The sequence below is a fragment of the Chaetura pelagica genome, unplaced genomic scaffold, assembly GCF_000747805.2.
Source record: "Chaetura pelagica isolate M959 unplaced genomic scaffold, ChaPel_1.0 scaffold189, whole genome shotgun sequence".
Classification (NCBI taxonomy): domain Eukaryota; kingdom Metazoa; phylum Chordata; class Aves; order Apodiformes; family Apodidae; genus Chaetura; species Chaetura pelagica.
In genome coordinates, this window is record NW_009970716.1 from 3,666,114 (window position 1) to 3,681,693 (window position 15,580).

General features: G+C 37.8%; 1 protein-coding gene across 1 annotated transcript in view; it reads left to right on the forward strand.

The window, feature by feature from the left end:
* Positions 1 to 2,505: 2,505 nt before the first annotated feature.
* The window catches only part of TMEM156 (transmembrane protein 156), a 16,174-nt gene continuing 3,099 nt past the window's right edge, over positions 2,506 to 15,580 (forward strand). Inside the window, 5 exon segments of the mRNA XM_010006156.1 lie at positions 2,506 to 2,706; positions 5,914 to 6,198; positions 7,116 to 7,391; positions 9,639 to 9,746; positions 14,522 to 14,623. Of these exon segments, the coding sequence (XP_010004458.1) occupies positions 2,607 to 2,706; positions 5,914 to 6,198; positions 7,116 to 7,391; positions 9,639 to 9,746; positions 14,522 to 14,623 (871 nt within the window). The 5' untranslated portion in view covers positions 2,506 to 2,606.

The window sequence follows — 15,580 nt, forward strand, 5'->3', positions numbered from 1 at the left end:
GGGGGTCCCGGGGATGGGGCTCCCGGGGATGGGGCTCCCACGGCTTCCCTGGGCAGCCCGTGCCAGGGCCTCACCACCCGCACCCTGAAGAGTGTCTTCCTGATGTCTAACCTGAATCTCCCCTCTCCCAGTTTGGATCCATTACCCCTTGTCACCTGCCTTGTAAAAAGGCCCTTCCCAGCTTTCCTGTGGGCCCCCTTCAGGTGCTGGATCTTGGTGAGCCGCAGGCAAGGCCTCGCTCAAGGAAGACAAGCCCGCAGTGCCACAGAGTGCAGCCATTCCCTGCTCCCGGGCAGCCCGTACCAGCAGGCCCCAGCCTTCCCTGGCCTTCTCCTGCAGCACTTCACCGGCCACCTCTGCCACCCACAGGGAGCATAACTTTCCAGGCTAACAGACTGTGACAGTCAGATGTGCCTCCGACTGGTGACACTGATTTAAAGGGCTTGGTGAGATCATTGCTGAGGTGTTGCAGGACGAGTTTGATGCAGTAATGAGGTATTTAGTGCTTTCTTTGCTTTGTTCGGTAAGGAAAGGTGGCCTGCATGGCTCTGTGCTTTGTCTGGCTGCCAGTTCTCATCCTGGCTGACTTAGCCAGTTTTAACTAAATTTGACCAAAGGATAGGGTTTTCAAAGGTACTAGTTGTTGCAGCTGTGTAAAAATTATTAGCTAGGTGGAGGGAAGCATTTCCCTGAAGAAGGAAAACTCCTGTTTTTCACTTACCTTGGCGGGTCGGGCCACACACACACAAAATGATTCAGCGAATTCACACTTGCACAGCTGCTACGGGCAATGGTGTCTAAAGCTCAGGGTCTCCCTGCAACATGCTGACAGATCATACATGGGCTTCCTGAACTCAGAAACTCAATGAAAATGAGCTATCACTATAGCCCTAAAATAGTTATTGCCCATCTGCTTACCACAGAGTTCTTGGGAACCTTTTCTGTAGAATCTGAAGCTCAATATATTCCACAGGCTACTATTATTTCAGGCTGAACTTGGGTGGGAACTTGTAGTGCAATTTCTATTCTGACCTTGGGCACCACCAACAACACCGAAAGTCTGAATGTTTCAGGAAAGTATAGATACACATGTTACTTGACAAAGTCCTGTTATTTTCCAGTTCCTTCTCCGTTTCTTCTGGGCAGAAAGGGTGGGAGAACACTACGCAACTTAGAAAACAGAAAAACATAAATAACTGAGAAGGAAGATATTCAAGGGGCAACATGGTCGCTCACAGCTAGTTTGCTAATGGATGACAAATATAAACTGTGCAGTGGATTTATTTTACTTTTTAAATTCAAACCTATGATTTTTTTGTACCCTTATTACTTCTGTTGTACCATGTTGTACCAAAAAAAACCCAGTTAATTTTGCTTTGGTTTCATTGCTTTCATTGCATAAGTACTACATTTAAAATATAGTATTAACAAATTTATAATCACTACAGTTCCATTAGGAGTCTTTCTGTAGAATGAATACTGTATTTCCTTCCACCTGTCTTACTCATCTTCTGAGAAAACTAGATTACAAGAAGGACATTTCACGTTTGTAGGACATCTCTTATTCTAACTTTAACAGTATTGATTCTTTTCAGTAGTACTCAATATTTAATGGGTTGTGGGAAAACTACTGTATGAGAAGAGAGCTTTTGGAACTAATTAAATCCTTCTTACTGTATATACTCTATGCTTGAGTCAATTTGGTTTTACATATGCATTATTCAGAGGTCTTTTTTTTTTAACTTTTCAGAAATTTTCTTCACAGTCTCATCTGTAAAAAGAATTTATGGAATCACATGGTGGATGTCAGAATGAAAGACTGATTTTTTATCTGGAAAGTTTAGATGAAAAATGGTGACTACAGTGTATAGGAGAATAGTAATGACTCTATCCAATCTTCTTGTGGTGTAAAGGATAGCAGCATACACACTGAAGACATTCTACAGATGGGAACACATTTGTTGTCCTTTAAGAATACAGCAGCAATGATAGTACGGATATCTCACACTCAGCACATTGTACTTGGTACATCACTAACTCTCAAATCAGAAACTTTAAGTTCTAATGTTCAAAATAATAGTCTATTAACGATTCTGTATCACATACAAGTTTCTTCCCCAGGCTCCAATGCATATGTATATAAATAAAACAATAAAATCTCCGTATCTGACTCATGCGGTTCTGACTCATTTCTATAACGGAGGTCTGACTAATTTTTAAACAATCCTCTTGGCCAAATGAGAACATTCCTTCACAAGGATCACTTTACTGCTCAGAAGGTATATGAAAGCAGCCATTAGGGGGTGATGTTCCTAAAACAAAACTACCCCAAACGAATGCAATAGTTTCTATGCAAGTTTTTTTCTCTTATTTTCATTGTGCTATGTGAGTTTTATCTTCAGTGTATTGATTTGAATCATCCTCATCTGTGCCGATGTAAGAACACAACCTGGTTCTCTACATCTTATTGTAGTGAGAAGTAACAAGAAAAGCCATAGCAGAAAAAGGAAATGAAGAAACATTATTTTGCATAGTCTGCACTAAGTTAAAAGCTAAAGCAGGAAGGAAGTTGCCACCACTGTGCTAGATGGGAGCGCTTCAGTGGCATGTGCTTGCTTTTGAGAAAATCAGGACTCTTCAGATTAGCACTAGGAATAATTACCATATTTGTTTTATGTTTACCTGAATTTTTCAAAATCCATGAAGGTGAGTGATCAGCTTTTAAAATACCCTATTCTTTCTTGTAAAGTCTGATTGCAATTAAAAATTTGGCACATGCTTTCCTGAAAGCAATGGTTAGGATGCTGTGCTCATATGTACTTTGCAGAGCATATAGATATTTTTGTTAGATTTTAAACTAACACAGTTAATTATATGTGGTCATTTTAAAGGAGTTTGTCATTCATTTATGTACACCACAAAATCTTGGTGTCTATTTCCATGGAGCTGTACTTTCACTATCTTCATAATGAAGAGCAGGTAAAATACATATGCACTTCTATACCAGGAACTATATGTCTTAAAAACTCTTCTTACAGTTTCTATACTTAATGCCTGTAAAACTTTGTACAGTTACTATCTAGTGTGAGATACTGTTTGTGAAAACAGAGGTGTGCAGTGGTAACCTGATGAGAAGTAGAGCAGAAAAGGTGTAACTGAGTGAAGCGATTCTTTTAACATAAATCCCAAATACACCTCGGTGATCCTAAAGGCCAATACTGGATTTAGGATTAATGCAAAATTTATGTGTGAAAGGTCAGTGCTTTCTTAAAAATCCATAAATAAATTAATATTAAATTAGTTTTGATGCATCCATTCCTAAGTAAGCTTTTGAATAGATAAATGTTATAATAAAAAGCATCCCTTTGACAAATGGCATATATTCCTAGGCATCATGAAATAAACTATGAATAGTTTTCTAGGGAAAACAATAAAATAAAAATATATATATATATCCACCCTGGGTTACTTAAATTTAATTTCTATTTTCATTAACCAGAAATAATAAACATGACAGTAAGTAGAATATAATTTGTAGATTTTTATAGTTTATAAATGAACGAACTTGGTGAGATTCGAATATCGTAACATTCATTAGTCAGTCCAAGATGTTGAAATAAGTAATGTTTTACCTCCTTGCAAAACTTATCAAAGTATTTACTAACACAGATTATGCAAATAAATAATTATGTGACTCCTGCCAGAAGAGGACATCGACCTTATTGTCACTGCAACAAAGAGTGAATAATTTTCTTTTAATGGAATTCAGTTTTCTCTGGAAAAACACCCTCTAAATGGAGGCTTAATAAAGGAATTTCATAAACACAGAACTTCCTAACATTAAGCATGCAAGTTACACATCTTTGAATTTACAGCAGTTTTCTGTAGATACTTTGCATGGTTTCCTCTCAGTGGTCCTCTTAAGTCTTCAGGCCTCCTGTGTTCAGATTTCACAAAAGCCTTTCCATATTTTCAGTTGTGTTTACACCAGGGAGGCTGCTTCCCATCCCTGCAGCAAGGAGCAAGCCTCGTGTGGGTACAGCTCTCTGTCTACCATGTAACCCACAGGGGAAGTCTAGCCTTTTTGCAGCCCTACTTGCAGTTTCAACAATTTATATCCCTCCCTAGAAAGTCCACAGGCCTGCGATTTGGAAAAAAACAGTGAGTATTGATGCTAAATGGCAATTTGAATGGCTTTCTCCATAGAGATCTTTCAAGAGGATGGCAAGCACCCTCCCTAACATGACAGGTTTACAACTTTTTTTCCACTCAAGATCTCCAGCATGGCTGACAGGCAGCTCTTAAGCCTGTTTAGCTATGTGTGAAGTCCAAAATGGACTTAATTGTGCTGTACATTGGCTGCTGTCACAGCACAGGCCATACATTCCTAAGTCTGTATATAAATTCTTGGTGAAGGGTGTATGGTAGGGAATTACCATTAACTGACCTGGAGAGCTGTAGCAGTGGTTTCAGATTGCCCAGAAGAACACAAACCTTGCTATCAGAGCAGTGTAAGCATTCAATTTCTGCTCCTGGCTCATCTGCACAGGGAAGCTCTGCACAGAATGCCTCCTTCAGCTGGAAGAATTTGACTTCAGGAGCCTGCTCCACCCCAGGTTGCATCCTGAGCCTTTTGAGGAAAGTCTATTGACTTGCCTCAGGGAAAGATCAAGCACTAAATTTTGCCTGACATTTTTCCTTTTTGTATTTAAATGAATTATTTTCTTACCTGCATAGGATGTGTACTTCAGATTCCAGTTAATTATGTTTTATGAGGATTTTATGACTCTCTGATGTTGTATTAGTAAAGTGAAGATAATTGACTTTGGCTTTGGCTTTTGGATTTTATTCCTGTGTTCTGTCTGAAAACCTTCACTGAACTATTCCTGAGGTCAGCCTGCTGTGATGTGAGCACAGGTGGCCTGTTGAAGCTGTCAGATTGCAGCTGAGCACTGAAGCCATAAAAGGCTATTTTTCTCTCTATACATAAGGATTTATGAACATATTACTACAATTACTTGTAATGGGCGTTAGATGCAAAATTTCCTGTTCACAGAGATGCAAGGGCACTTCTAGAATCAGAAGATCAGCTGCAAAACTATAGGTTAGTGCTGCATCAACTCCAGGAAGTGGTTATTTGTATTCATAAATACGTATTTCATGTTGGGGTCAGGATTATTATTATTTTTATTTTGAAAAAAAATTTCAAAGGGAACAGAAGTAAAAATGCACAATTCGTACAATAAAGCCCTACTTTAACGTGGAAGACAGCTAAAATAGCTCCATTAATAATTAATAATATGTGTTTTTTGCTCTTGCCAGAACCACATTAATGTACTCTTGCTACAGTAATTTGATACTGAAATTTGGATATGAATACCAAATGTAGTGGTCATAATTACGACTCATGTTTGTTAGACTGAATACAAGAGAATGTGAAGGGTGGGGTCAGAGGATTCAGCAGCGCTTCTGTGGATTTTCACTGTGTGGTTTCAATGTCATTGGAAAGAAAGTTTTCATTCTGATTATACCTTTTTTACAACACAATTGCACTGATGTGTTGCAACTACACAACTCCAGGCCTAAGCTCCCCGTCCAAACATGAGTGCTTCAGTCTTCCTTTTAAGTACAATCAAATCAGAGCAGTTTTGGAACAGCGATGTGACGAGGTACTGCCACAAATTCGAGCTAGCATTACAAGAGATTTCATACAACTCAACAACAGAGTCCAGCACTGAGACTGTGGGAAGACTGTGTTTCCTCTCTCTCACTTGTTGATGCATACAATGTGCTGCCATAACCCTCAAGAAAGCGCATTTCATTGTAAGATGGTTAAAGTATTTGTTACATGGTTACATTTGTCCATGTGTCCTATATGGCTCTCTTACTAATACAATACTTTTGTTTTTACAGCTAACACTGTCATTGTGTCGTGCATGGATACCTGTTCATCGCGTAACACCACTTTTCCACTTTGTACTTTCAATAGCAATTCTTGCAAAAGATCGGTGCAACAAAGAAGAGGAAACCAGACCATTTTACTGAAGGTCAATGTAAATCACTCCAGTTTCCAGAATATTCACTGTATTTGTCAGTCTTCCATGAGCAAACAGCAGTTTCATACTAAACACACAGAGTGTGAATCCAAGAGAGATGTGAATATTGAACATCAAGCATCAGGGTCAGTAGCTAAAAAAAGTAAGTAGATTAAGACAAATACCTAATTTTGAAGTAGATAATTACAACAGAAAATACTTTTTTTTATTTGGTAATAAAGAAAATTGTAATATGCTGCTGGTTCTCTGTACTCTTTGCAAATCTATGAACAATGCTTTTTTAGCTTGTCTCTCCTTGCATGAAAATGTAGGTTTTATGCCAGATTCTCAGTGGCATTCATTCCTGGCTGTCAGTGAAACGTCGGTAGCAAAATTATTTCTTTTCTTTGAGGATCTTGAATAAAACTGTGCGTGAGGATGTCTCTGAATTTTGCTTTCCTAACATTGTGAGCCTGAGGGGCAACAGGCCAAGTCCTAAATCCAAGAAATACAGCTCCTTTTCCAGCTGCTTAATTACAAAATAGCTGTCTTACCAAGAACGGAAAAGGGCAAAACAGAAAATATGTGGAGGAACTCTGTTCTCAGTTATACCTATACAACTCTAACACTTTTGACAGCATCTTACCTACCTATATTTCTTGTTAACATCGTGCAAGTCTCACAGTTTGTGTGGTTTGAAGGGAAACAAGCACTTTCTGCAACTGGTAGGAGATAGACCAGATATACACATCAAAACTCTATCGTCATGTGGCTTTTACATGGTTTTAATTTTTTTCAGGGCCTGATTTTTGTCTGTTAGCTTTGACAAGAGACAACAAAACAATAAAGAAAATTGAAAGCTGTGAAGCTGAGCACTAAAGCTGGTTGTAAAGCAAAAAAAAGGGGCTATATTTTGTAGAGAGTCAATATTCTTCAGATCTGTTCAGAGTATGGTATCCTTTTGTCCATTTTTCCAGAGTCAGTAATGTAAAAACCTAGTGTATGTTTTTTGCAAACAAGATAGACATATTTTACTGTTTTTTTGATAGTTATCTCTTTGTTTACGGCATTTTATAACAGTTTTGCTTTAATTTTTATTTCCAAAAGCAAAAAGCTCACTTGAAGTGAAAACAGAAGATGTTATTTATTTTAATAAATATTTCAATTTCTCTACGGTTTCTGAGAAAGAAGTAGAGCATAATACTTACTACCTTCTGGAAATCCACATCAACAATTCTATATTTGGAGGAAGAAATGCAGCTGAAGAATACCTAAATAATTCCTGTCTAGTGGCAATGATGGAAGACCAAAATGACTGTATAAATATTTCACTGCGACTGGAGTCTGATGTGAAATGTAAGTTACAAAGTAGAGTCAGAATGCAAATCACACCAGAAACAATATCCATCTTGCAAAAAATCTCCAGTAGGCAGTTCCCTGCTTTCAGCAACTATTTGGAAGTATTTAAGTATTTCATAAGAAGAGAATATAATTTTGGTCACCCCTTAGTAAAAGACCACCTTTAATAAGGAACTGGCAGCTTTTATAGTGATTTAAAGTAGGTTTAACCAGCCCCCCCTGCCCTTCCCCCCCCCAGGAGCAACACAGAAAAGTGTCTGCATATTTTTTTCCTTAATGGTAACAGACTCACAAATTGCATGTGTGACAAATCCTGGGATTACTTTTTTCCTCTGCCCTCCCTGATAATGGCATAACCCTGTTGTCTTGGAGGTAAAATAAAAAATTCCTGTTAACTTCTATGGCAGAACCAGGAGACAGATTTGACTTTTCTTAATGTTGTACTGCAATATCCTATTATACAGCCTGACCACAGTACACTTAAAAAAGAAATATTCAGCTGAACTAGGCTTAGTTTTCCCAGAGGATAGCCTGTGAGCTTCTTAAGTTTCATTTCTGTTTAATATCTTTATCAATGATTTTGATAAGGACATAGAGTGTATCATCAGTAAGGTTTCAGATGACACCAAGCTAGATGAGAGTGTTGATCTGCGTGAGGATAGGGAGGCTCTACAGAGAGAGTAGGATAGATTAGGTCATTGGGCTAATGTCAATGGTCTGGGCTTCAACAAGGCCAAGTGCTGGGTCCTGCACTTGGGCCACAACAACCCCAGGCAACACTACAGGCTTGGGGAAGTGTGGCTGGAAAGTGTCTGGCAGAAAAGGACCTAGGAGTAGCTTTTCTGGGGGGAAAAAAAAAAAAAAAGAAGTACTTTGGAGATGGCTAAACCTGTGTTAAACAAGTCCAGGTGAATTCCTAGAGAAGAGAGGGCATCTTGTTTTTTCTGAAAAAAAAACAAGTAGGTCTAGCCATGAGGGGAGTAGAGTTTGTAACTTGCTCTGCTAACTTGTGTCAAAACTATGAGCTAACCACCCTTTAGTAGTGGTGATTTACCTGGGAAGCAGTTATTGCAAGTTAACAATGAAAATTGACAACACATCTTTTTTTACTTACTTCAAAACAAAGCTAGAGAGGTGCTCAGGGCTTTGACTAGGCAAGGTTGACATACAAGTAAATACAAGTCACTACAAGATGGTGTAGAGAACTGTTTGAAAGGAGCCTAAATGACTGAATAGATGATATTTTTAGTTCTGAATTAGAAGGGATGAGCTGTGCTTACCTCAGAGAGCCATGGGGTTTTTTGGCACTTTCCTCATGATTTCTCATTGGAGAAGATACACAAGGGAAGTTGATGTAGGTCTAATTATACTATTCTGAGTCAAGGAAAGAAAAACAGTGGTTTGGCTATAGTCTGTAATTTTATTTTATATGAGTCATAGAAACATAATTGGTTTTTTAAATAATTGTTTGACAATGCTAAGGTATGTATTAATGTGCAGCTGCCAAAGAAGCTTGGAAGGTTTTTAAAAAAAAAAACAGGGAGGAGAGTTCCCCACATCCTTTCTCTGTGCTATATAGTCCTAACTTGTACTAGTCACTGAACTAACTCTCCATGGAACGTGGGGACACTTCTGCAGCAGATGCTGTCCAAAAGAGCAGTCTACCTCCTACATCCAGTCCCACGCTGATTCTCTTCCAAGATAGCTTTGGTTAAAGGAACTCTCCAGAGAGGCCCTGTTGGGGCACTTCCTCACTTTTTTGTATGAAATCTGGTGTATGTAGAATCTTACTGCCTCCTGTATGTGAAGATAGACCAGGAGGTTGAGAATGCAAGTGTTGGACAGTGGGCTAATTCCTTCTATGCTCCATCCAAACAAAGAGAGGATATATATTACCTTTGTTCTACTTTAAATATAAATGTTGTTCTTTGAAGCATTTGCTTCCTGACTGAGTTGCATGTAAGTTTATTCAAATAGGAAAAGTTCTCACTCACTTAGCTACGTATAACTATTTCAGACATGGGACGATAGATACAGGTGAAAATGAAGCTAAATTCCAGACAGGAAACTTAATTTCAAACAACAAAGAAGGCTGGAAGAAAAAGGCATTGTATTCTATTTTGTTTTAAATTTTCATCTGGGGGCATAAGCATGGTCCAAAAAAACCTACCAGGATGGAATGTTCTGCTTTTCTCTGCCAGTGTTTTCCTGCTTCATTTTATCTCTTCTATATTTTGTGGGCAGATCCAATGTGTACGACGAAGATAATTTGGCTCACTATGATTCCAGTAGTATTTGTCTTCACTATTTCAATAGTCATCTACAAAATAGTCCAAGAAAATGAACAAAACTGTAAGTAACAAAAAATTAATCTGCATGAATTTATATTTCTATGCAATGAAAAATAGCAAAGCTGCTGATTAGTAATGTGGTTCAAACACCAGCATTTTAATTGTACTGTGGTACATCCACTATGCATTGTGGATGCAAATCCAAGCTTGTTGATGGTGAATGAAATACAAGGACCTAGGAGTAGCTTTTCTGGGGGGAAAAAAAAAAAAAAAGAAGTACTTTGGAGATGGCTAAACCTGTGTTAAACAAGTCCAGGTGAATTCCTAGAGAAGAGAGGGCATCTTGTTTTTTCTGAAAAAAAAACAAGTAGGTCTAGCCATGAGGGGAGTAGAGTTTGTAACTTGCTCTGCTAACTTGTGTCAAAACTATGAGCTAACCACCCTTTAGTAGTGGTGATTTACCTGGGAAGCAGTTATTGCAAGTTAACAATGAAAATTGACAACACATCTTTTTTTACTTACTTCAAAACAAAGCTAGAGAGGTGCTCAGGGCTTTGACTAGGCAAGGTTGACATACAAGTAAATACAAGTCACTACAAGATGGTGTAGAGAACTGTTTGAAAGGAGCCTAAATGACTGAATAGATGATATTTTTAGTTCTGAATTAGAAGGGATGAGCTGTGCTTACCTCAGAGAGCCATGGGGTTTTTTGGCACTTTCCTCATGATTTCTCATTGGAGAAGATACACAAGGGAAGTTGATGTAGGTCTAATTATACTATTCTGAGTCAAGGAAAGAAAAACAGTGGTTTGGCTATAGTCTGTAATTTTATTTTATATGAGTCATAGAAACATAATTGGTTTTTTAAATAATTGTTTGACAATGCTAAGGTATGTATTAATGTGCAGCTGCCAAAGAAGCTTGGAAGGTTTTTAAAAAAAAAAACAGGGAGGAGAGTTCCCCACATCCTTTCTCTGTGCTATATAGTCCTAACTTGTACTAGTCACTGAACTAACTCTCCATGGAACGTGGGGACACTTCTGCAGCAGATGCTGTCCAAAAGAGCAGTCTACCTCCTACATCCAGTCCCACGCTGATTCTCTTCCAAGATAGCTTTGGTTAAAGGAACTCTCCAGAGAGGCCCTGTTGGGGCACTTCCTCACTTTTTTGTATGAAATCTGGTGTATGTAGAATCTTACTGCCTCCTGTATGTGAAGATAGACCAGGAGGTTGAGAATGCAAGTGTTGGACAGTGGGCTAATTCCTTCTATGCTCCATCCAAACAAAGAGAGGATATATATTACCTTTGTTCTACTTTAAATATAAATGTTGTTCTTTGAAGCATTTGCTTCCTGACTGAGTTGCATGTAAGTTTATTCAAATAGGAAAAGTTCTCACTCACTTAGCTACGTATAACTATTTCAGACATGGGACGATAGATACAGGTGAAAATGAAGCTAAATTCCAGACAGGAAACTTAATTTCAAACAACAAAGAAGGCTGGAAGAAAAAGGCATTGTATTCTATTTTGTTTTAAATTTTCATCTGGGGGCATAAGCATGGTCCAAAAAAACCTACCAGGATGGAATGTTCTGCTTTTCTCTGCCAGTGTTTTCCTGCTTCATTTTATCTCTTCTATATTTTGTGGGCAGATCCAATGTGTACGACGAAGATAATTTGGCTCACTATGATTCCAGTAGTATTTGTCTTCACTATTTCAATAGTCATCTACAAAATAGTCCAAGAAAATGAACAAAACTGTAAGTAACAAAAAATTAATCTGCATGAATTTATATTTCTATGCAATGAAAAATAGCAAAGCTGCTGATTAGTAATGTGGTTCAAACACCAGCATTTTAATTGTACTGTGGTACATCCACTATGCATTGTGGATGCAAATCCAAGCTTGTTGATGGTGAATGAAATACAGGGTTTTTGACACGAGCTTGGTGGCCTATGATCTTTAGTCATATGAACTTCTGGTTTGAGACTGATTTTAGTGGATAAAACAATTACAGTTGAACATTTTTGAAGGTCTAAAGCAGAAATACCAATGGTAAATCTAAGCAGATTGAAATACCCCTTCATTCCTGAAGATTATTCATCTAGGTCATGGTAAAAAAAAAATAATAAAATTGTAGAATTTTGGAAAAAATAGGGTAGGTAAGAAGAGAGAGGCACTCAGCTATCTGTCCTAAAAACTGCTTATCTAAATTAAGCAGTGGTGTAATCTCATACAAATCAACCATGCTGCACCTTCTTAAGCCCAAACCTGAGTTAAGCCCAGATAACACTTCTTCTCTTTGCTGTTATTTCAGCAAAAATATTGCTGTGATTGCTGAATCAGCAATATTGACTATTTCAGTTTGCTATGAAAGAACCTGTCCTTAGTTCAGATGCTGAAACAACTGTTTCTACAAAAAGCTTTCACAAGCCAAGACAGGATCTTCCGATGCAATTCACTTGGGAAATGGGCTGAAATCAGGATTTGCAGTATTTCTTCTAGCAATATACAGTGAAGAAATAAAGAATAAAAGTGTAGCAGTACCCTGAGCTTGAGACTTTTGAGCAATCAAGATCAAGTCATCTGCACGAAAACAATGCAGAAAATCAACCACTTCTCAGGTGCTGGTCCTTGGTTTTCATCCCAAGTCAGAGGCAGGAGGTACAGGGAGCACCCTCCCCTTTTTGTCAGTGCAAAAAGTGTGTTGCTTAACCTGTTGCCTGAGAGAATAGTCCTTGGATGCTTTTCACAGCAGTTTCCTGAGACTTTCTGCCTGTGTCAGCCCTGGGTGGGCAGAATCCTTCTGGGCAGCCAGCGTTCAGTTGCTATTACAGGCAGATGACCATTCCCCTTGTAGTCCAGAGCTACCAAATGGAAACCTTAGTCACAGGGGTAATAAAAAAATGATGAGCCATATCCATTCCCCTGAACATCTTTACTGTATCCATGGGCAGTTTTGTAATGAAAGAGCAATAGCAGTCTAGCTTTAATCATAACTGAACAGAAGGAAGAAGAGTACTCCCACACAAAATGCTTCTGTGTTTTTTTTTCACAATGAAAATATTTTATGCATAAAATTTTAATGAATAAGCAGAGTAGTTGCTTAAAATGGCAAATCTGTGCCCCCCACCTAACTATTAAACTTCTTAGGAGATTATTTTAGTTAAAATACGTGATTTTTTTTTACTTAATGCCAGACCCAAATTCTGAGACCTCTTTTAGGTATATAAAAAAACTCAAAAAGTGTAAAGTAGGTCTTTATAAGTGGGCTATTAAATGCTCTAATTTAAGACTTTTATTTGTAATTTTAAAACTACCTATAAATGTTGTGAGTATGATTTTCTATTCTTTGAGTCATAACATCCCATTTTTAATGCAGAACTATTAGTAGTGATGATTTATGATTTGCTGCCTTTACTCTTACACATCAGTTTTCTATTACATGCAGGTTTTTCACAGCTGTCATGGACACAAGCAGGGAGGAAAAGATGCCCCTTTGAGACTTCTAATTACTCATTTGCATCTAGAATGCATTTCTGTTAATAGAGGAATAGTGTTATTATTACTCCCATTTACCATAGATAACATTATAAACAACATCAATATGTTACTGACAAAAATACAAGCACATAAAAATCAGATGTAGGGGTTGTATTTCTTAGGGGTATATATTATGATGCCGCCTTCAATTGCAAGTCTATATACTGCTTTTTTCAGGGCTGCCCAAATATTGTTATGTGCCTGAAACAGCTGCTAAATTTTTTTACAGTTACAATACAGTTAGTAGATTTTATCCTAATTTCTGAGCATGACTGAAAGGGGTTAAGAAATACGGAATTATTCATTTCCTCTTGAGACCTTGACTCAAGAGGACTCAGCAGATTCTGAGACTCTCTGAAACATTAATGAATTTATTTCCATGAGTGCATAAAATAGAATATACAAATAAACTTGGTGAAGGCTACAACCAATTTATGACAAAGGGGCTAAATTAGAAATTAGTCCTTTTGCCTTTTCCACTCATGACCGTTTCCAGAGCTTCCTTTGACATTAGCTGTTACAGAGGATGTTTAGGGCTTCAGAGCATGAGATCTCCACTGGCTATTGATAAAAAAATCATGACGTAAATAATGCTAGTTTAATGAATTTCTTAAGGATTAAATTTTCTATTCTTTCCAAAATATAAATATAAAAATAAATTCTGTTATGTAGAATGGGAGTGAGCCTGTCCTCAGAAGCTGGCTGGGCCCTGAACTGCTGCTGTTGTAGTGGAACAGGGCTGCACAGTCAACTGCAATAACCCCACCAAGAGAACAATATTGAGAGCAGCAGGAGGATGGAAAGACTGAAGAGTTTGTGGTCTGGGTGCTGAGGACAGTCAGAGATGTTCAACCCAGCTCTGCCTTTCTCTCTCTGGGTGGTGTAGAGCTTGGTCTCCAAATGTGCTTCCAAAGATGAAGCTTTGCAAAGAATCTGCCAGCTTCCCAGGATGCTATTACACTCTGCCCTTGCTACTCCACTGTCAGCATCATGAGTCTGAACCTGTACTGGAATATGTACTTCCTTGATAACCTTCCAAAATCTTTTCAAGTTACATAGTGTAGAGGAGGGAGGAAATAATTTGAAGGGGGCGATGGAATTTCCAAAAAAATTCATTCAGGAAAATATAAAAAATCTGGCCCTAGGTTTTCCTCATTGCCTTGTTTCAAAACCTTCCTGTTTGGTCATGGAAGGTGTTTAACAGTTGAAGAATAAGGCGTCTGCCAGCTTTCTGTCTAATTAGTGCCATATGTAATTCTATAGTTGAGAATAATGCATTTTGTTCAAAACAGATTGTAAACACAGAATAGCAGCAGTTTCTACTATTCTAAGAAGAAAGAATTCTAGATATGCAAGAAGAACCATATCTGCTACTAAAATTAATCCTTTTCCTGGTAAGTAATATGAAAGTTAAATAAAAACCTAATGAATCTTGAGGAACGAGGAGGCCAAGAAAGACCTTTTAAGTCTTTCCTGTCAGAAGATGTTTCAAATTTGTTTTCAGAATTACCTTGGTCCCACATAAATTTGATCTGGCTTATGTTATGGAAATATTTTTATAGCATAAAGAAATAATTCTGACAATGAAACCATAAGGAGGCTTATATATATCAAGTGGGAATGCTTCTCCCAGTCTTCCAAAGTTTTGCATTCACTATTTTGTGTTTTTACCTCCTTTAAATTTTTGATCATGTTCTGTGCCACATTTGAGGTTTGGCAGCTGAGCACTTTGTGTGTGTGTGGAAAATATACAGATGTACACACATTTATGTATGCTCTATGTGTTTATGTCTCTTGACAAAATCTGCTGTCAAAGGGTGGAATGAACTCAGAGAATGACTCTGCTGGCACTTTGTAGCCTACTTTATGGAAAAAAAAAAGTACAATTTTCTTGTCTAAGATAGGAATTACAATGTGGTCGTCAAAGAGTGTAGTGTATTTTGCACAGATAAATTTATCAGCATGGTTAAACTCATAGTTTAATCCAGGTATTATGATTTGGTAACAAATCTCTGTGTGAGGGGAAATAAGTCGTTGTAGCTCTGTGTTATTGATATTGCTGGTTGAGTCATATGCTTTAATAAATTCCATGGATTCTAGTTCACAAAGGGAGCTCTGTCTTTAAAATATTAACATAGACATATAGAGTAATAGTTCTGAATGGCAAACCAACCTCCCTTCAAAACAAGAACAACTACAAAGCCAGGAAATGAAAAAAACTGGTTTTGATCTGGCTAGGCTTATGTACCTCCCTGTTTGTTTTGTCAGTTTTTCAAGAGTAAGAGGACATTCAATAATTTCTCCCTACAGCTCAGTAACTCTTGGCATTTCTCTTTTACCTAGGAAAGAGT